Here is a 22,813-nt window from a genome sequence, read left to right as displayed (position 1 = left end):
AAGAATGGGTGGAAGAAGCCACTCGGCTAGTGTTAGCTTTAAGCCTTGCGTGAATCCCTGTGAATCCCCTTTTGCTTCGTCATGTGTCAAGTCTGAGCACCTGGAAAAGTCACGGTCACAAGGACTGGTTCGGGTAACCACCCGTATTCCCATAACTAGCATAGTCTGGAGGTGATGAGCTGCTTTCCAGTATCAACAATGCCGTATTGCCGTAATGCCGTATCTTCTGAAGTTGCTGCACATTTGACTTTTACTAGTGGCCTGGCTTCATGGGTTAAAATTTTGGGCATATACAGTTTTAGGGTTTTGGAATTTCGCTCATTTTCCGGCACTGTTTTGGATATGCCAGATTTTCAGTTGCCAATTTGAGTTGCTAATTACCCAACCCATACATAGTCTCCCCCCTATCACATGCAATGCTCCCGGCACTGGGAGGATGAAGATCGACACACGGCTCCTCCAACACGTATGCAACCAGCCAGCACCCTTTTTTCGGAAGTGCCGCAGATGCAACTACTGAGTAAATAGCGGTGGGTACCCAGCTCTGATGCATTGGCCAGCATTGCACTGAAGTGATGTGGGGAGAAAGTGCCATCTACCCACCCTGAAACGAGCAAGACCAATTGCGCTCTCTCAGGGCCCTGGCTGCCAATGGCTAGCAGCATGACCAGGATTCAATCCTGTGGTCATCTTGACAGCACCTTATTCCGTCTGACCACTTAGGGCCATGTCACGACCATGTACCGAACTCTCATTATTGAAGCATGTGGAAGTAAATACACATTTCCATTCTAGGGCCCTGTAAGCTATATTTGTGTCTGATGCTGCTGCTGAAGGCTGAGCACATCTGGTCCTGAGAAGAGGCCAATTCCAGAGACGAGAGACACTCTTGCATTAACGTTGAGAGAGGTGCCTTCTAGCTACTTTCAAAGCTTCTTAAGTGGCCATTCAGTCTCGTCAGCCAATCACCTGCACGATTCACAGCTCTGTGTTGGGCATTAAGAGAGTGTTAAACTGGTATTAAAGTGGGATGGGTGCGATTTGTCATACCGTAACCGTGCGTACGGTGATGAGGCGTCTTTCTGTACTGATCAGAGTAATGGTGATGATGGTAATGATGATGATGCCCATAAAAGTGAATACACTGTGATTCTGATTATGTCTCTGGCTTTCTCTCTTTCTTCTTCTCTCTGTGTTCAGCTCAGGGTTCACCGTTTCCGCCGGTGGCTCTGTGGGTGACGGTGGGTTTGGCCGTGTGTTTGCTCGTCCTGCTCATCGCCCTGGCTGCTGTCTGCCACAGGAAGATCAAAGAGAGCTGTGAGGAGATGAGAGCAGGTAAGGGCACTTCCCAGCCTGGGTGCGTGTGTGTTTGCGTGTGTGTAGCAGACCATGAATGCCCTGTCCCAAATCACCCTTTAGCCCTCCTTGTGCAGATTTTACATAACAAGGTATGATTCAGCTTCGGGGCAGCTGAGGACATCTCGATGGATGTCTATAGAAGACCTTGTCCTGCTTCACCTCCTGCCTCTTCCCTGTGGCCATACAGAAGCAGCTTGCCTTTTGAGGAGCTGCAGCATATGTAGACTTTTCAATACATACACACAGTATACAGATGCTCTGAGTGTTTTTTTTTTTTAATAGTTGGCTTGATATTTTCTTGTGGAAAAAAAATGGTATGATAGATTATAGCATTATAGTTGCTCATCTAGAAAAGCCCTCCTTCTAGGTCTGTGATTGTCTATAGGAAAAAGCTCATGTAAATGTACAGGAGTGTTAGCTTTTTGTATTTAGCAGTATTTCTAGTTTGACGGTTTAAAGGATCATTATGGAAAATTTGCTATTTTCTGCTTCCAGGCACCCCCTACAGGTGTGGAGTGTAATGCATAAAAAATTATTTTATGCTGAGCTCCCCCTCACAGACAGCTGTACACATGCATTCACCAGTTTGTAAATGTGGAGGGCCCAGGCCCTCATAACCATGACTTGTGACTAGCTCCACGTTAGTTATGCTGGCAAAGCCGGCGGCAGGCGTGGTAGCGATGCTAATGCTAATGGTAGCGATGCTAATGCTAATGTTCGAGCTATGCTCGACAAGGCCGGTGGTCATATCTTATCCCCTCCGACGTCATCTTACAAAAGGACCATTTAGGACCCAATACGTTAGCCAGCCGATATAGCTAGCATGCTACTAGCATGAGCTGGTCCACCCCCTCGACTGTATTAAAGGTGCACGTATTTGTCACTGTACACTGTACAGCGAAATCTGACCTCCGCATTTAACCCATCTGTGGTAGTGAACACACACACACTAGTGAACTAGGGGCAGTGAGTACACACACACCCAGAGCGGTGGGCAGCCAACTCCAGTGCTTGGGGAACAGAGAGGGTAAAGGGCCTTGCTCAAGGGCCCAACAGTGGCAGCTATCATGCTACAAGTTAGCCAGTCGAGCTGATGCCCCTTTGATTGTATTAGCATGCTACTGGTTAGCCAGCCGAAATGCTAATAAGTGAATTACAAGTGATTTAAGTTAAATGGCAACACTTGATCAAGATACAAAAACTATGCAGTATTGATTAGTACATTTCTTTCGGTAAATTAAAGATGTGGAGATGGACAATTAATCATGTGCTTCTAACCTTCTAACCCTGTAATGTGATTTTAACCAATGGAACAGTTGAGGGGATAGGATGTGTCTGGGGGGATAGGATGTGTCTGGGGGGATAGGATGTGTCTGGGGGGATAGGCTGTGTTACGACACCGGCAGTAGTTCTATAACGCCTCGATAGTGATGCTAACACCTCAGTAGCGATCTGCTGCGTTATCAATGATACCTGTGTAACATTTGGCTACATTTGCCTACCTGTGTAACATATTAGCTGTGTGTTTTTTACTGTGGGGTACACGAGTGCTTGAGTAGTTTGAACATGGTAGCTTTCTTTTAGTGATTGTCATTAAATGTGTCTTTCATTAATATAAAATAGGTCTGTTACCCTGTTACAGTATTGTGTAATAGAGGGCAGTGGCTACGACATGTTTGCTGTATGAAGTCTGTTTCTTTAGATTTTTGCAGCGGACCACCTAAGGTCCACTTTAGGGTGGCGTAGACTTTCATTACTTTTTAGCTACATTAGCTTTGTAGCTCCATTCTTTTCTTTAAAGGCAAAAGATTACTTTTAATATGAAATGACACAATGATTGAAAGACACATTTCACTGAATAGCAGTTCACATCTAATAATTATCTTTAATGAGTACCCGGGAACAGCAGGTATCAGCGTTTAGCAGATGCTCGGGGTCGCAAAAGCTCAAAATGAGCTAGGTTGGGCATTTTATGATTTTGTTATTTGAATTAGAGAGGCATGATGCCATGTTGTTTCTTTTCTGATTCTGATGTCAGTATTCGTTAATAACGTCTGAGCTTTAATAATGAAGAGAAGAGGTTGATAAAGTCAGTGAAATGAATGGTGTGTCTTGAAGCCCGTGTCTCTTGTCGGGGCTCTGTCAGGCATGTTGCAGCTTGTGGATTACACATTTCTGCAATTTCCCTCAGAAAATAAATGCTTTTTTTCCTCCATTAAAACATGCTTCACATTAACACCATATTAATAATTTTTTTAGTAAGAAATTATATTTTGTGAAAAGCAAAGCAAGCACTGTGATAGTGAAATGGAGACAGCCCATAACAAGTCCAATCCAACTTACAGCAGTGTTTTTCAACACTTGTCCTAGGCTACGTTCACATTACCAGGCTAAAGTGAGTCCAATCTGATTTTTTTTTTTTTGCCTTAATATGAAACAGATTTTTTCAGCACTGCGTTGTGAGGGATGCAAAAGACTTGTCTGATGTGTGCATCCAGAGCATCCAGACTGTGAAGCATCTGTACAGCTCAGATTGTGATCGCATTCCAATCCACCTCCAAATGTGGTTTGGATCCGATTTTTACTAATTGGAATCCATGTGGTTTTTGACAGCCCAGACTACCAGAAATCAATCTGAATACATTCTGTTTATGCCGAGAATTGGAATTGTACTGGCAGCCTTTCATATCTGCTGAAAGGCGGGGCTTTGTCTGTAAATAGACGCCCTGTTCAGCGTTACAATGTCTTACGTTACAGACACCGTGACCTGTCAAGATAGCCAAATCTGATCTGAGGAAAATTTCGGAATTGATTAATGCTTAAATTTGCAGCTGCCCAGATTGTAACTAAAGTTTGGAGATTTTAACTGGTAGGTTGGTATTTAGTATTTAACGCACATACAATATTAGTTTCTGGAAGCCCATAAAATTTACATTTATGGCATTTGAGTGATGCTCTTATCCAGAGCGACTCACATTTAAATCATGTTACACAGGTTGGTTAATGCAGCGTGTGCTATGTGTCTTTTATGTTGGCATGGATGTTAAGCAATACATTCGCTAGTTCAGACAACAAACATGGCGACGATGGAGGAAGTCGTGATAATATACTTACTACAAAAACACGGAAGGGGCAGCGAGTGTGAGCAGGTGTAAACTGAGTATATCACTAGTTTCTATTCTATTTCTTCTTCATCATGTCCATAATGGTCATGTTTCGCTTGAACTATCAGCACTACACTGCCCTCACAGTTTTCAGTGGTACTGCTCTGTTCTGACCTTAACTTTCAGAGAATTCGGACTACGGGAAAAAGGCTCTGTCCGTATCTATATTTAACATTGAGCATAAATTATATAATATATATTATTATATATCAATATAATATATCAATATATATCAAATATATTGATATTTGATAGTCTGGACAGCCAAAAAACACATTTCATTGGTTTTATTTGTTGTTATGGTATGGAAATCGGTATAGAAGAATTTTAGCAGTATTGGTAATAATACCTAAAAAGTACACATGAAAAGTCAGTAAGGTGACCATAGTACTCTGCTATTCGTCCAAGTACTCTCTGAAGAGGAGGGTCTTCAGTCTGTGGTTGAAGACAGCGAGCGACTCGGCCGTTCGAACACCCATGGGAAGCTCGTTCCACCACTTCGGTGCCAGGACAGAAAAAAGCCTGGGGCTTGTCTTCCGCTGATTTTGAGGGATGGCAGGTTGAGCCGAGCCGTACTTGAAGCTCGAAGGGCTCTTGGTGCGGATCGGCTTTTGACCATTGCCATCAAGTACGGAGGGATTTCTTACAACTACATTGTTCCCACAGCAACCAATGCAGATAGGTGTGTGATGTCCAGGCACACAAATCTGATCACTTGTGAGTTACGCTTGCCCAGCCAGGGGTTCGGAATACAAGTTTGGCATAGGGAGGGCGGTGTTGTTACCTATTACAGCACTTCTACTCAACACCGTCATGACCTCATCAGTATGCGGCGTGTTTCTCCAGCTAATTGTTTTTAGGAATTAGATTTTAAAGACTCGAGTTGTTTATGTGACACTCTGTATTTCAGTCTGCAGATCAGCTTTTCAGATTTTAATCACTTTATGTACAATAAAGGGTTAAAAAGGAGAGATAATCAGCGAATGCTTGTCGGAAAGGTACAGACCTCTGGAGAGACGGCTTGTCTGAGCAGAATGCTAAACCTCCTAAAGCCAGACAGAGCTTATACGCCAGTTCTCCCGTCACCCAGACGCTCTTTAGTCTTATTGCTGAGGGAAGTTCATTAGCCTGGGCTAAGCTAATTAGTGGCAGTGACTAACTGGGGACGAGGCTGTGAGAACGAGGCGAAGAACAGGAGCCAAACCAGTAGAGCCAGAGCGAGGTGGCAGGATGGGTGGAGAGATAGAAGGATGGGGAGATTTGGAATGAGGAAAAAAATGAGGAAGGATTTTGGGGATTATTTTTTGCAGTCGTGGAACGCCGCTGCTATCCCAGCTATAATGAGTTCAGCTCATAGCGGAGGAGACATTTAAATAAAGGTCAGTGTATTGTAGCGCCGGACCCCTGGGCCTTTTAAAAATACATCTGCAACTGGCTGATGGAGGGCTGCGGGATGGGGGGGGGGGGGGGGGGGGGTGTGGTTGCTGAGACTCAATCTTTGCCTTTAAAATGTTCTGTCCAGTGAAATAGAAACAAGTGATCTAGTGAAGGCATCTCCACTTAGGCCTTGAGAATGTGTGGGTTCCACTATAAAAGTGAGCGGGATGGTGAAGAGTAAATGACCTGTACCCTGTCCTGCAGCCTGTGCTAGAATAGGATTTAGTGAATGGGTCACCTGCTGCTGAAGTAATTGAGTTGCTGAGTGAGTCAGCAGCCTGGGCGGACTTCAACTACTGCTTTAATTTCCCTGCACTCTCTCACTCTCTCCCTCTCTCTCTCGCTCTCTCTCTTCTTGTCTTTTATTTCCTTTCCCTTTTTTCTCTTTTTCCATTGACTTGTATCTCTCTTATGTTTCTTTATCTCTATCTCTATCTCTCTTTCTCTCTCTCTCTCTCTCTCTCTCTCTTTCTCCTTTCCGCTCTTTCTCCTTTCCGCTCTTACCCATCTTTCATTGTCTCTCTCTTTCTTTAACTCTCCTCTTCCTATTTCTTTTCTCTCTTCACTTTGCCCTTACGCTTACTTTATATCTCTCTTTTAATTCTCTCTCTCTTTAAATCCTCCTTCTCTCTTACTTTTTTCTCTTTTTCTATTTAACTCTTTGTCTCTTTTTATCTCTCTCTCCCTCTCTCTCTTTATTTTTATCTCTATCTCTTTCTCTGTCTTCCTGTCTTTTATTTCCTTTCCCTTTTTTCTCTTTTTCTATTGACTTGTATCTCTCTCTCTCTCTCTCTCTCTCTCTCTCTCTCTCTCTCTCTCTCTCTCTCTCCCTCTTTCTCTCTCTCTCTCTCTTTTTCCTTTCCGCTCTTACCCATCTTTCATTGTCTCTCTCTTTTTTAACTCTCCCCTCCCTATTTCTTTTCTCTCTTCCCTTTGCCCTTACGCTTTATATCTCTCTTTCAATTCTCTCTCTCTCTCTTTCTCTCTCTCTCTCTCTCTCACTCCTCCTTCTCTCTTACTTTTTTCTCTTTTTCTATTTAACTCTTTGTGTCTCTTTTTATCTCTCTCTCCCTCTCTCTCCTTATCTCTATCTCTTTCTCTGTCTTCCCTATATATTTCGTATACTCTCTCTCTCTTACTTGCATCTTTCTTTCTCTCACATATCCTCTCTCTCTCTCTCTCTCTCTCTCTCTCTCTCTCTCTCTCTCTCTCTCTCTCTCTCTGTATGTTTGCTCACACCTCTGATGTTTCTCATACATTGAGTAGGTATATTTAATTTCCTGTGTACCTGTCTTGAGGTTAATATTGTCTGACAGTTGTATTATTATGCTCCAGTCATTTCCACATATCCACACGCCCACACACACACACACACACATGTGCACGCCAAACTCCCCTGATATTCACAGTCTCAGCCGCACTGAGACTGATCTCAGCGGAGCCGTAGAAGAAGGTGAAGTGGAAAAGGCCGGCCGATGGGCCGCTGATGGGGAAGTGGAAGGAAGCAGAGAGCGGCGGCTCTAATTGAGCCTGTCTGCTCTTTTCCAGGAGCCGCTGCTGGTGGGCAGATTGGAGTTGACTCTCCTCCTCTCAGCCCGCTCCATGTGAGGCTACGCGGGTCAGAAAGAGTCCACGGCCCAGTACCTCATTTTTCTTGGCTGTCATAATGTATGTGAGGATATGGAGGGCGATCCTAACGGGAAAGAACAGCGTCTAAGATTGGGCTGTTAGTTCACACAGCCGTGTAGATGACTGCCCACAGATGTGGAAACACCACAGAGCTCTAAGGGCTTCTTTCATTCAGTATCAGCTCATTCCTGCCCTGTCTCTGCTCAGCTCAACCACTAGCAGGGTAGAGAACTTCCCTTCTTCCCAGACTTCTGCATTCTTCTGCTTGTGTCTTCTCTTCTCGCCTCCAATTTCTACTTGCACTTTTTTATCTTATTTGACTTCTCTCTTCTCTTCTTTTCTCTTCTCTTCTCTTCTCTTTTTCAGTTTATTCTCTTCTTCAGTTTCTTCTCTTTTTCAGTCTCTTCTTTTCTCCAGTTTCTTCTCTTCTTCAGTTTCTTCTCTTTCCAGTGTCTTTTCTTCTCTTCTCTTCTCCAATTTCTTCTCTTCTTAAGTTTCTTCTCTTCTCCAGTTTCGTCTCTTCTCCAGTTTCTTCTCCAGTTTCTTCTCTTCTCTTCTCTTTTCTTCTCCAGTTTCTTCTCTTCTCTTCTCCAGTTTCTTCTCTTCTCCAGTTTCTTCTCCTCTTTTCTCCAGTTTCTTCTCTTCTTTAGTTTCTTACCTTCTTTTCTCCAGTTTCTTCTCTTCTTTAGTTTCTTACCTTCTTTTCTCCAGTTTATTCTCTTCTTTTCTCCAGCTTCCTTCTCTTTGGTTCTTCATCTCTTGTCTCCTCTCTTCTTACCCAGTTTCTGGGGAAGTTCTCTTTTCTTATTTTCTCTTCTTTTTGGTTCTTCTCTTTATTTCTCTTCCCATCTCTTTAGTTCTTCTCCTTTCCTCTCATTTCTTTTCTTTTTTTTTCCTCCTCACTTCTCTAGTTTTTCTTCGATTCTCTTCTCCAGTTTTTTCTCTTTGATTATTCTTTTCATTTCTCTTCTCTTCTCTTCTTAAAACATATGTAACTTATTTGAATTTACAGGTTCTCCTGATTCTGCAGCTGCTTACACTGATTTTTCCCTTCGGTAACTAATGGCCTGCAGTCGCTGCAGCTCAATGATTGACCTTCTAAACTCTATTTTTCTAAATGCTGACTTAAGTGAAGATCTCCATGAACTATCTGCCATGAACAAAATGAAGATGCATGTGCTCTCTGAAAATCACATGCTTTATAATGTAACTTATATAAGCACAGTTTTTTCCACACCAGGTGCCCTTCACATTTCATGATGAATGGACCAGCAGACTTGTAGAAGTGGTCCACAGATGAGAATGAAATCTCATTAAAACTAAGGACATTTTATCCTTCTCGTGTAAACTTTTGGAGACCTGGGGTTCTCTTGAGTTTCTTACAAAAGAGATGATATGCCTGCAGTGTTATTATTTTTTCACTCCTGGTGGAATCAGCAGAAGGGATGAAGAAAGGGATTTTGTGAGATCTGTGAAGGGTTGTGTTTTTCAAACAAATAAATAAATAACAGAACAATCCACGCTTGAAATAGGCATAGCTGATGTTGTGGAGATCTTTCACCCCTACCTTATGTCTCAGATGGACTGAAATAGAAATTCTGTGTTTGTTCAGCACTAAATTTTGCTTAATTACCGAAACTGGTCTACCTTAGAGGAGTCAAGCTGGAAGTTGTAGATGAAAGTCAGACGTCGGATCGTTACGGATGTCCTTTTAAAAAGTTTTTTCCTCCATTTATGCATTGTACCTACACTACTTTACTCACCTCTACCTCGCTTTGTTGCTTTTCCGTTAGGCAAATTTGGTACCTGGTAGCTAGAACTGGGTACTTTTTTAGTACCTGCTTGCTTGTGATTCCAAGTGAGCTACTTAGGGACTAATACATGACATGTAACCCTGGCAAGAGAGAATCACCACTCTATATGATGCAATGCACACATCCAGCACATCCTAGCCATTTGTAAAATCTCCAAGTTAATCTCTCTAAGCTCTTAGTTTGGCTAGCTATTTTAAAGGTCTGTACTGACAACAAAGCCAGTTTTAGTCCTAAATTTGTATAGACATGCAGGGTTTACCGGACATCTAGCCATCACAATTTGGCCCTTGATGAAGTGGCTCTGATTCTTACGCTTGCCCATTTTTCCTGCTTCCGACAGATCAATTTCACGAACTGACTGCTGCTTAATATATCCCACCTCCTGACAGGAGCTATTGAAAGCAGATAATCAATGTCCTTTACTCCACCTCTCAGTGGTTTTAATGTTATGGCTGATTATCTTTTAATCTGTTCTTCTGATTCCACTCTCCTCAGAACAAGAGGCCAAAGAACTTGAAGAAGCCAAAGAACTTGAAGAAGCCAAGTCAGGTAGGTCATTCTCCAGCTTATTTTTTAAGGTTTCAAAAGATTCACTGAGATGTCTGCTGAATATAATAGACCTGGAAGTTTGATGATACCCAGGAGGAGAAAAAAGGAGGTTAAAGCATATAGAGAACTAGTATTTTTGGGGGTTCATTTAGAGTACTTGTTCAATATTTCATTATTAGCTGGACCTTTTGGGGTTGTGTGGCTAATATTAGCCACTATGGGCTTTGCTTGGACACATCATGAGACAGAATTCATGGTTCTTGCGCTTAATGACCCCTTAAAGGTACAAAAGCAATTATACAGTTTAAGGAACCGGATTGATCATATGTTCAGATCTTCACACAGATGCAAGGTAGATACTTAACCAACATGCATAGCATTCACATCCAAATAAAGCCACCGTTGGTTAGATGTTTTACAACTTCTGAACCCTTTTGGCTTCTTCTAACTGTCATTAAACACTTGCAGTCTTCCAAATGATCCTTCCAAATGATCTCTTTTTTGTCTTCCTGCATTTTCTTGATTGTCAAGTGAAACAAGTCCCCTCTTGAGCAAAGGCCAGAGGAAGTGCTGCCAGAATTTCATCCCTGCTCCCCCTGTGGCAGTAATGTCATTAAAGATATTCATTTGACTCCTTTAGGCTGATTGAATTATTCAGCCTGGCCGTGAGTGGCAGAGTTAATACTATGAGATTTTAATAAGCAGACAGGTGAAGAAGGGTCAGACGGGGGGAGAAAAAGAGAGAAAAGGGAGGAGAGCGAGAGAGAGAGTGAGACAGAGAGAGAGAGAGTGCGGGAGGTATAGACAGTGGTCTGTCTCCCTGGTAATGGAGGTCTCATGAATATTTAAGCTGTGACATGTTCAGTCAGCAGGGTCAAGAGCCTAGAACATTCCACAGATGAGCACAGACCGCTCTTCAACTGAAGCCTCATTCAAGCACACATCCACATCTCAAAACATTCTCCTTCACCTCATGATGGGGGGAGGGAGGGTCTAGGAAAGGGGGCAAATACAGATGAACAGGTGAATGAGAAGTGCCAACAATTCCAAATAAAAAGAAAGAAGCTAAATGAGAACTTGATTATAATGTAGCCATTACATGAAGATCCAAAAACCCAGAAGAACCAGAAACCAGGCCAGAACAACAACTCAACACACTTAACACACCACAAAGCTCCAGACTGACCACAGAAATTAAGGCTCCATCCTTAAGATCCTGATATTTTTTATAGGTTTGTCTGCATTTTGGCCTCCCATCCACATGCAAACTCTGAAAAAGGAACTTGATATAAATGTTCTCCAAGGTGGAGACTTCTGAAAAACGTTTTTTAGTATTGTCGTGTGGGCGGGCAAAATTAAGCTTTATGAAAACACTGACATTCCAGCGCATGCATGCTATCTGAGTCTCAAATACCTCCTTATAGACTCCCATTACAGGGAACTACTTACGTCATAAAACTACATCTACATGCACATAGCACTAGATTTCAGATTTCTCCATATGAGTGAATGTAAATGCTGTTCTATTGCAAATATATGATGTTGTGTTTAGAAGAACTTGATGTCTCTCTTTATGAGGTACTGTCGCCCCAGCATGCTCATGCAAGCATTGTCATCTCTGTATGGACGGACATATTTTCAAAAAGAGAGGGGAGGGATCTCTGGTTATGTGTGAGTCTAGTATAATAGACATACGATGACACACAGCTGGACGTGATCACAAAGGGGCAGAGTTACAGTCTGGAACCAGATGACGAGTGGGATTCAAGAGTCAGGCAAGGAGGAGAAAGAGGACCAAAACACCTATACATGGCTAGGACAAAGGAATGGGGAAGAGAGGACAGAACAAAGTAGGAATGTTACACTAATGCGCTTCTTACACTTCCAAGTCAATATTCGATCTGTATTATAACATATTTATTAACATAATAAAGAATAGGTGTATATCGTCACACCAAAAGGGTGACTTTACAGGAGAAGGCAAAAATGTTCATAGCTTGGAACTGAAGGTAATGTAAAACAAAAGTTTATTAGTCCAAGTCATTTAGAGCATTTCTATTGGCCCATTCATCCAGAAGTATTCACACAGTGTACAGAGCAGCTACAGGCTGTTGAGAAAACTAAAAATGGAGATACATGTTTTTTGTTGGACAGCTGCAATATGCCCACATTTAATGCCACCATTGGCCTCAATTTTCACATTGTAGCATCATTCAAACAACAGCTCATATTACTCAATTTATAGACTATGGACTCATTGGCCTGCACATTTTAAACTACCCCCACCCAAATACTCCTCAACCTGCTTATCAGATCATTCTAAAGCCCTTCATTAGCTGGATAAGAGAGATGGATGAGTTGTTTGCGTACAACACATTCCCAAAATTCACCCCAAGGCCAAATGTAAGAAATTTATATATATAAAAAACATTTTCGGAGCATTGTGATTGGTCTTTAGATTGTCTTTTATCCCATGGTTCTCTATACCCTGAAAAAAACTCCTTATCAAAATCTAGTTGAGGAAAGATTGTATATTGTCCATAATTTTGACTGTTTTTAGCTAAATAAGCTCAAACAAGCAACCAAGAATCCATAATTCTGAACTGAATGGCCAATTGGAGGTGTTCTCCATCTGATGACTCATGTAACCCCTTAGCTTGCTCAGTAGACAATCTCATAAGTCAGATGGAGAGCCATTGGCAAGGCCCTTTTCTCCTGGTTCTTCAAGAGTCAGGCTATCTTTGTTCCCCTAGTCCTGCTCAAGGCTGCATTAAGGATGGATGACTTTTATCCCAGAGGTGTTTAAGTGCTAAGTGCTGTGGCTTATCACCCTCACTATCACACTCCCACTGAAAAGGCCTCTCATGTTAAGGTGACTTCTAACAGGTAATGCGCCGGGGAACAGGTGGATCTTTGAGAGTATATATATGTGTGTGTGTGTGTGTGTGTGTATAGACAGATAAAGATGTTTTGAGCTACAATATGGCGGAGTCCTATTCACAAAGATCAGGATGGAAATTCTGTCTTTAAGTGTCACCACCTAGTGGAGATGGTTTATAGTGATTAATAAATAGCTCGGAACTGGTGGAAAGCGGTCTGGTTAATGACTAGTAGACAAGAATCATTTTTGTTTGGCTATACATTTAATTTGCCAGATCTATAAACTTCAAATGCTCAAACACTGCTGTGATCCTGGTAAATCTAATGCTGCATTTTATGAATCTGGGCCAAATTTGATAACATTGCCTTTCCCACAGTCCCCCTAGTAACCATTCACCCTACAGAATGGGAAATTTACTGGTTTAAGTCTATAAAAGATGCTTGAGGCGTTAAGTCTTGTTGGATGCGCTATGTTTTTTGTGTAACAATAAAATTGCTGTGTGATGTTTTCTGGTTCAAAATGACACTTTTTGCCACTAACGAACCAAAATACATACATTTACAGAACTGGTAGCCAGTCATGGCCCTAGATATGCAGCGCTGCAGACCGGCCATCCATATTTACCCAGTTGCTTGGAGACATAAATAAACATTAAACCCACCACATGCTTTTGTCTAATTGATATCCCAGATTCCTACCCAACGTCGAAACGGTTTGACAATAGGGTTTACAGAAACGAAACGAAAAAATCAAAAAGATCTCAGCAGGTGAGTGTCGCTGGCCATCTGACTCATAGTTGAAAGGATGAGGGCTCAGAACCCACACACACTCCACATGCAGCTGACCTTTCCATTGCTCCAATAATAGAGTCCGAATAACAGAGTCTACAGACCTGCTGCTGCAAATGCCCCCACACTGGCAAAGCTTTCGCTGGCTTTCTTTTTTTTTCTTTGTCTTCATTAGGTTGCTGTAAACTCAGCTGGAGAACAGTGTGAAAAGACACATACATAATGTGAGGAATATAGAGCCGATTTCTTTTATTAGGCAAGTAGATAATAATGTGGTAAAAACTAAAATAAGCATATGAAATTATTACTGTATAGTTATTGCGTTATATTAGCAAGTGATTTATTGTCACATCATATATATATATATATATATATAGTATTTTTTTATTTTATAACTCCATATCACATTAGAACAGATGGAAGTAAAGATAAATACAGTAAACACTCACAGGATCTTTCATTTTGAAGAAAATAGTTGAGATATTGGGAGCTAGCTTGAAGAACAAAGCTTGGTTCCAGATTTGCATGGATTTGTTTAATTCCTTCACCAGCTCACCTGATTTGTCATCATAGGGCACTGCTTTACCAAACCAGCTGTTGGATGATGATAACTATAAATAATAATAGATAGGGGAGAGATGTTTTGGTGAACACAGCGACATACGCTATATGGACGAAAGTATTGGGACACACCTCTTAATCTTAGAATTCAGGTGTTTCATTCAGCCCCATTGCCACAGGTATATAAAATCAAGCACCTAGGCATGCAGTCTGCCTTTACAACCACTAGTGAAACAATGGGTCGATCTAAAGAGCCCATTGAATTCCAGCATGGTACTAGGTGTAATAGGATGCCACCGTTGCAGCAGGTCAGTTCATAAAATTTCTTCCCTCGTTGATATTCCACGATCCACTGTGAGTGGAATTATTGGAAAGTGGAAGCATTTAGGAGCCACAGCAACTGAGCCACTAAGTGTCAGACCAGGATCAGCATAGTGCAAAAAATTCTGTTATAGCTGCAAAAAAGTCCAAACCTGCTATTATAGCTGCAAAAAAGGACCAGCTCTATATAACTGCCTTTGAATTTAGAATGGGTCATCATAAAAGCTCTGTGTAGGCTAACATTTATGTGTCCTAATACTTTTGTCCATATAATGTGTATATCACTGTGAAGACTCACTCTCTTTACCATTTCCGTCTCTCTCTTTCTCTCTCTCTTTTTTTTCCCATATCATCCTGTCTCATACATTCATGCGCACACAAATCCGCGCACACGCGGTCACACACACACACTTGGGAGCAGTGCGTCATCCTCATTCCTGTCCACTGGCTGCATTGTTAGAGAGTTTTTCATGCCACTCATGCCTGGTCTGTCTTGCATGCCATTGTAACCCTCAGCAACCGGTCTCCCGAATCCGCAGCCTCCTGGGAGACCTGACACACCTCGCATTCTCCCTCACACACTCCTCCTTTCACTCCACTTGGTAAACAGCTTTAGGTTTCACACAAGCCCTCTGCGTCAGTCTCTGGTTAAATAAAATGCTGCGTGCCCCCTGTCTCACTCTGACCACAGTGAGGGCAGTGAAAAGCAGTGGGAGGTGGAGACGCTTAGAGAAAGACAAACCGCTGAGAGGGGTGCAGGAAGCTGGAGGGATGGAGAGAGGGAGGGAGGATGAGAGGTTCCTGTGAGGCTCTGGTGAGGCTCCAGAGAGACCATATAACATAATGTCAAGAATTAGCAATGAGAGCGAAAAAATGAATACACTGTCTTTATCAAATAAATAAACATATGCTCTCCTCGAGGAAAGGAGAGCCAACGTAATGAAGTACTCAATCAGTGCATGCTCTAGCTTTTTGTAAACGTTTGCATAACTAGCATTTATTAATGTTTAATAAATGTACATCAAGGTCTAGATGTATGTATGGGTGCAGACCCAACAAGCTACATTGTAAACAGTGTCAAGTCAGACCAACCTAAAATGATATGATGAACCAACCTAAAATGATGCCTTCCCATCACCCATCACATGAAGATAGGACATCCTACTCTCAGACTCCTGATCATGGAAGGCTGTGGTGTTGATGGGATTCGAACGTATTACCTTCTACCTCTTGACGAGCAGGCACTTAGACAGTTGTGCTACTCTAAAGCTCTAAAAGTCATGCACAATTTGTGTCTCTAAGGTCTAGCTGTTGCTTATCAAGCATGAATAGTGTGAAGTTCAAATCCTATCAAGGGCTCAGCCCCCCATTGTCAAAAGCCTCACAGTTTGGGGAGGTCATGTGATGAAAGAAGAGGGGAGGGCGGGTCTAACCTGCAGACAGAAGTAAACAGTAAACAAAGTGATAGAGATGAATGATGGTAACGGATGGCTGACAATAGATGGGAGACTGTACAGTAGCTGGGCCTCATAAAGTAGCATTATTGACTTATTGTACAATATATGGGCATGACCTCGATCATTTTTGCTGACCTCGAAATTGCCCATTGTAATTTAGCCAGTCTTTCTGCTCTGTTCTCTTGTCCGCTGCCTGTCAGAGGCAAGGATGTATCCAATGTATCAGTAACGGTATCTCCATAAACACAGAGTGGACTGCGTCAGGTAGTGGTGTAACAGATCACCCCCCATTGGTTTGGCAAGCATGTGACCATAGATTAACAACCAAAGTTTAACCTTAATACTGTGGAATACAGTTTTACCGCTGCTGTAGTCTTTTACACTGTTCATTCAAGCCATACACAGATATCTATATCTTGTATTCTGTTGTTTATATTAACCCTGGTATGTGTGTGTTGTGTCCGTTGTAAAACAACAAGCGTCAGTGTCAGTTTCTCAAACAAGTATATACTCTTTATATACTATCATATACTACTTTTTACAGCCAGAAAGTTTGGAATTTTGGACTTTGCTCAGGTCTGGGAACATTTTGGCTTTAAGCTAAATGGACGAGCGGAGGATATTAATGTAAAAAGGCATTTATTTATTTTATATTTGTTTGATTTTTTTATATTCAAATTCCAGTCTGAATATTCATAATTTTCAAAAGTTCATTGCTCTTTAAAAGGGGGTAATTGCAGGATTATGCGATCCTTATATCAGTGGCATAAAATGGTCTTAAAATAACAATAATATCGTTTATCCCAATTATTTCTGGAACAATATATCATCATAGGCCTAACTTTTATATATATGAGGGTGTGTGTATTATATGCCATTAAAGGTTTTCTAAAATTTAATTAAAAAAAAATATATATGCATAAAATATTGTCTTGCTTACAGTATCGCAGTATATCTATATATATATTGAACAGTACCCCTGTACCCCTGTATAGTGATACGTATCGTATTGCCAGGTTCTTTCCAGTACACAGCCCTGTTATGTAGTTGGCATAGCAGCCCACTGGGAACGGGTACAAGTATAACAACCACGTGTTTGGCTGTTAGGAATGTGTTAGTAGTGTTAGCTGTTAGCGGTTAGCTGTTAGGAACAGGATGAATGTTGTGTGTTTGTGAGCAGGAGTGCAGTATAACACTCCATATAACACTCTATATTTCAACACCCCCAAGACAAGGCTTATGGAGTGTGTAGGGGCAGTTTGTATTGCACTGCTGTACTTGCTGCAGTTTGGTCTCTGGGGACTTTGCACTGGAGACAGTTTCTACTGCAGCATCCAAAGCGGAGTCTCCAGCCCAGCATGCCTCTTGACCTTGTGTTGTTTACCTCGTCTGCGAGTGTGTGGTGTTCAGTCCCCTGGTGGCTGATGATGAAATTTTCTATTCACTCTCTTTTTCAGCCACAACACCTCTGAAGAGCTAAAGGCGAAGACCACGGGTAAGCCTTTCCACAGCATATCATCCATAGCACTTTGCCTCATGTGTTATGCATGCCTTATATGACTTACAGATTATCTTGTTTAACCCTCAGCAGTGTGGAGTTACTGTTTTTGTTTATTGCTGTGAGCTGCATTTTACATTGTACAGTAATTTAAGTACAATGAAATAATTGTTTTTCACTTTTTGAAATAACTTGAATTTGACAATTGTTCCTTACATTTTCCTGATCAACAGACCAATAGAAATGCTCCAAAATGACTTGGAGTACAATCTTTTTAAATGGACTTCTTTTAAAAGTTTTTTCATGCTCCTGTAAAGTTATATTTTTGGAGATATGATTTTTTCTAGTCATCTTTAGCCCTCATGTCCAGCTTTATCCATTTACATGTTTACTTGTCATCTCATAATAGTGGAAGCCATTTGGTGCCATTTAGGACTATTTTTGAAGAAAAAAAAAAACGGTTTAGAAACCAAGAGTTTTTGCATCCAGAACCAGACAAAGAACCCATTTTATTCAGACAAAGAACCCATTAAGCAGCCAGATAGTTCTTTAAGGTGTGTCTTTTTGGTGCGAGGTAGGACCTATTTTAAAAGCTACTTTAAGTAACCAAGAGTTTTTCCATCATAGAAGAACCAATTTACCGGACATTTACAATTTTACCATTTACGCATTCAGCTAGTTTATGGGGTCATGAGTCTATGTATAGAACCACTGCCTTTAATTAAGGACCCTCGAAGACCTCCGCTGTTTTTAAGAGAGTTGACTGAAAGTTTAGAATCTGCACTTTCAGCAGAAGCTTGCCACCGAGTGGCGCAAATAGTGATCGGTAATAACACTATATTTTGGTTAAAGCTGACTCTAAGGGGTTAAAATATTGCTTTAGTCTTGTATTTTCTTTTCTTCCAAAACAAACTTTTTTTGTTTGGTGCAGTGTTGTTCCTACTGATGTTTGTTTGGTTGGCCCTCCGCATTTATAAGTCCTTATCAGCTTTAGTCTCTCAGTAGTATAAGTTTAGCTCAAGTCGTGGCAATATTGGGCTTTTCATTATTTCTTTTAACTGCTTCTGGGGCAGAATGACTGACAACATACAGCTTTATTATAAAGAAACAATCATTTAGTGAACTAAAGTTTCAATTATTGGGCTTTTCTGAAATCAACACAGGGTCAGAAATATACACATACACAGACCTGACTTTTAAGCAAGTTGAAGAATTCTAAGGTAGTCCTATCTTTCTTATTTCGCCCACTTTGCTCAATGTATCAGTTCCACTGGCAGCAAAACAGCCCCAGAGCATGATACTACCACCACCATGCTTGACATTCAGCACAGTGTTCTTAGAGTTCATCCAAACTTCTGCAGGTCTTTTCTTTGTCTATGTTGTCAGCTGCAGTCTTTAGTCAGGCATGAAGGTGTCATTTTTGGTAGTGGGTTCTCTCTTGAACAGCCTATTTTCTACACTCTCTCAGTCTATTTCTTTTTTTACTTTTTAGCACCACTGAAGGAATAATCTACAGCAAGCGAGAGCTGTGCATTTTTGAACCTGTGTTGATTTCAGAAAACCCTCCTAAAATAAAAACTTCCAAATTTCCACCAAAATCCTGTTTAAAATGATTATAGACATGTGTTGCACATCTGCAGATTGTTGCTGTCTCCAAAATGACAACTAATCATACATTTTTTGACACAATATTAAGAACAACTGTCTCATTTAAGTGACGACAAACAGTGACAGGACTGGAGATATAATAGGTTTTTGCGCGACAGCAGCACAGAGCACAGAGGCACAAAGAACAGCTCTGGTTTCACAAGCTCGCACTACGCTAACACACTGTGAGTCCATGCTTTATTTGTTGTTTGCACAGCTGTTTTAGTTTGTTATTGGTCTGAACACCTTCACAGCTCACGGTTAAGGTCAAAACGCTGTCCTTCCGCACTCAATGTTCTGTTTAGAGTAGTGAGGGCTCTACCACCCAACCCTGACAGGACCCAGAAACTAAAAACATGATGGTAGTTAAGATTATCAAAAGACAGGATTCCAGTAATGAATGACAACTGCACTGTGCCCTTTTACAAAGAACTACCAGGGAAGGTTATTCATATACGGGCTCAGAAATGTACATACAGCACACTATACTTGGTTAAATGTTCCTTAGCAACCTTGACCAGATGCTTTTGGCAGATAAGCTTCGGTCAACAAGCTTCACCAAGGTTCTGGCAGAATTCTGGTTGGCGATTGTTAGAATTGATTGATTGAGTTCATTTAATATTTTTGGTTTCCTGGTGCGGACACAACTTTTAAGCACAGTCAGAAACTCATCTTCTGCCTCTCACCATGTCTAGGATGGTGGATTCGTGTGTCCGTCATCTGCCTCACTTTTTTAAGTAGTGGATTCATGCGTCTGTCTGTGTTTAGTGTCAAACTGATCTACAAACAGTCAGAAACTCATCACTCATCTCCTTGCCATGTCTAACTGGAGGATTTGTGTGTGTAACTGCTGGATCTCATCTGTAACTGGTGGATTCATGTTAACCCATTTCAAGCCCCAAAACAATTTGTCCACATGAGTACAGGCATATTTTCATAGGAAATATGAAGAAGTTTTAAAATCAGACTTTAATTTTTCAGGTTTAGGGCCAAAGTATCTCTTGACTCCAGCTCTTGTGCTTCAGGTCACATGGGGTCTCATTATAGAGATTGTTCTGAACATTTTCATATAAAACATGTGGGTACTATCTGATATGCAAGTGCTTTTAATGGCCTCTTTAAAAAGGATATGCAAAAATCGAGAAAATGCCCTTAGACCCCGGAGGGTTTCTACACATGTAGTGTTTTTATTGTTCTTAATACAATATCGGCATAATGTTGTAATCAGTACTTCACCATTCTGCCACTATTTTAGCATTGTCAGTTTGCTCTTGTCTCCTCCAGCGCTGTTTCTCATGATGTTGTGTTTGGATGTTGGAGGGGGAGAAGGGAGATGGGAGGGTGGGGGGCGTAGGGTGGGGGGTCAGCAATAGCTTCTACATTAACAAGTTCACGTCAGCTTTGTTCCATGAAGGACGTCGTTGAGTTTCAAAAGTCTTGACATTTTAATTCCGGAAAAGGCAGCAAGGCAATGGTTGCCATGACGAATTCATTTCAGTGTCCTGTCATTAGAGAGACCCTGCCAAGTGCTCGCCTCCCCTTCACCTTGCATGCAAAGCCTAGTTACCATTAATCACCAACGCTTTCAGTCATTAAAGATTCAGACACAGGTGTTAATATATTAGGCACAGGCGGTGCAGGACATACTTCAGGGTTTGTGTGTGTGTGTATGGCAAGGAGGAGGGCGACTGGCAGTTGCTAAGCCGAGGGAATTCACCACCATGTTTTGCCTTCCCAGACACGTAGGAGGCTGACTGACGGCGCTGACATCATCAAGTCAAACTACTTTTAACCGTGTCTCTCACGTCTTAATTACAAAAAAACCAAATGAGTGAATCTGTCTCCTTCGTGGGGAAATTGCTGCTGCTTTTTTCTCTTCTTTTTTTTTGTTTGGTTCGGAGTCCGTGCCATTGTGCTGTCCAGGGAAATTAGATCTCGTTCAGACAAAGAACAAACGCTGTTTAGATCAAAGGAGATGAATTAGACAAGTGTCTTGTGTAGATCACATTTAAGATGCTCAGCCTCCCTCAGTTCAAACATGTTGTGGGAACAAACACGTCTCAGCAGAGCTAGACTGCGAATGGAATTGTAATATCTCCTTACTAAAGGGTTTTTACCGTCACTGTTAGACTTGCTAAGTACCACATATGTAGATATTCCTGAAGCTAGCAGGCTATGCAGTCAGTTGAAAAAAAAATTAGGACACCCCATGAAAAGCCTTTGTCCTTTTAAACATATTTATATATATTGATCCTTTAAATGAAGCCTATGGATGCCGGCGGGCCAAAGGTCTCATTACAAACTTCTGTTACTAAAGAATAGCCACATAGCCACAGTTTCTACAGACGTCCCTGTAGTTACTGAGTAATACACATTTACAATAACTTTCTGCATTAGGGATAAACAATTTTGGGAGATGGAGGTAATGTAACTAAACCTATTAAAACCTATTAAACCTCTTAACATCATTTGTAAACTGTAATGTTTAAGTGTAATAAAATGTAATAATGTAATTTTCTTATGGGGGAAAAAAGTTCAGACACCCCCACATTTATTACTACTTCCAGTGGCTAAAATTACAATCAGATGCAGATGATTAGAACATCTTTAGAGAGGACTTTGGAGGAGCCTGTCTTATTTAAACTTTAGACATGAGCTATGTCTAAAACTGTGCCCTGTGCACTTCTTTTGGGTCAAAAAATGATAACTTTCTCATACAGCCTACAACACAGAGTCCAGGCAGTCTTAAAAGGAGAAGGTAGACTAGGGAAAACGGCAACACTTTGAGGACATACCCTGTGTGCAAATTGATGATGCCCGGAGACAATGGGAGAGATGTAGGTTTCACACCGAGGTTGTGTTGCACAAACAAACCCTACAGGTCAGTGTATATTATTAAACCAGCACAGCTGACTCAGTTACACTGAACCTCTTCAGAAAGGATTCCATGATTTCATGATCCAACATCAGTGCAGTTTCTGTTTCTGAGTAAAACTCACCTTTCCCATCGGCTACTGGTACCAACTATTTGGATGTTGGGTCCCCGTTCACTCACCAGTAAATGATGTGATCATCAGTGTGTTGTCGTTTCCCCCAGGCTATTGTGTCTTGGGTATAAACTTTAGGCTGGCTGATTCCGTTTTTATAATTGTTTTTATTGTAATAATTAAAAATAAAATCGAATAAATTAATAAGTGTAGTACATGTAATGAAAAGTTCTGCAAATGTATGTTTTCCAACTGAATTTGATTTAGGATATTTCATTTGTTTTATTGTTTTTGAACGCTTTTGTTTGGCAATAATTTATTACTGTGGACATACAACTTTATATAATTAGCCAAATGTTTAACTACAGATAATTATTGTGAATTTACATGAATTCAAATGTAATTTAAGAAAGCAGAGGAATACTGTATAAATCATATTATTTTTCTGTTAAAATACATTTAAATAAATGTAATTTGCAACTATTGTTAGATAAAAACAGTTGGTTTGTTAATTTACAAATAATGCCTAATAATAAATTAAATAATAAATAGTGTACAGGGTTTTGTATATGATTATAAAAAGTAAAACTACTTTACAAATACTCCAACTCTTGTTGACCAACACTGAAATTACTGTGTGATGATTCTATTAAATAAAAAATATTTAAAACTGAGAGACTTTTGTTTCTCAGTTATCAGAATTTTTGAACGCCCTGAGGCT

At 41.0% G+C, this 22,813-nt stretch overlaps 1 protein-coding gene across 2 annotated transcripts in view; it reads left to right on the top strand.

Moving 5' to 3' along the window:
• cd276 (CD276 molecule) overlaps nucleotides 1-22,813 on the top strand; it is a 123,335-nt gene that overhangs the window by 79,283 nt on the left and 21,239 nt on the right. For both annotated transcript variants that reach the window (XM_072695198.1, XM_072695197.1), the window contains 3 exons: nucleotides 1,201-1,335; nucleotides 9,899-9,952; nucleotides 17,418-17,455. In XM_072695198.1, the coding sequence (XP_072551299.1) occupies nucleotides 1,201-1,335; nucleotides 9,899-9,952; nucleotides 17,418-17,440 (212 nt within the window). In that variant the 3' untranslated portion in view covers nucleotides 17,441-17,455. The remainder of the gene's footprint in view (nucleotides 1-1,200; nucleotides 1,336-9,898; nucleotides 9,953-17,417; nucleotides 17,456-22,813) is intronic.

Source organism: Salminus brasiliensis, chromosome 13 (assembly GCF_030463535.1).
Source record: "Salminus brasiliensis chromosome 13, fSalBra1.hap2, whole genome shotgun sequence".
Classification (NCBI taxonomy): domain Eukaryota; kingdom Metazoa; phylum Chordata; class Actinopteri; order Characiformes; family Bryconidae; genus Salminus; species Salminus brasiliensis.
This window is presented reverse-complemented; position numbering and strand designations above follow the sequence as displayed.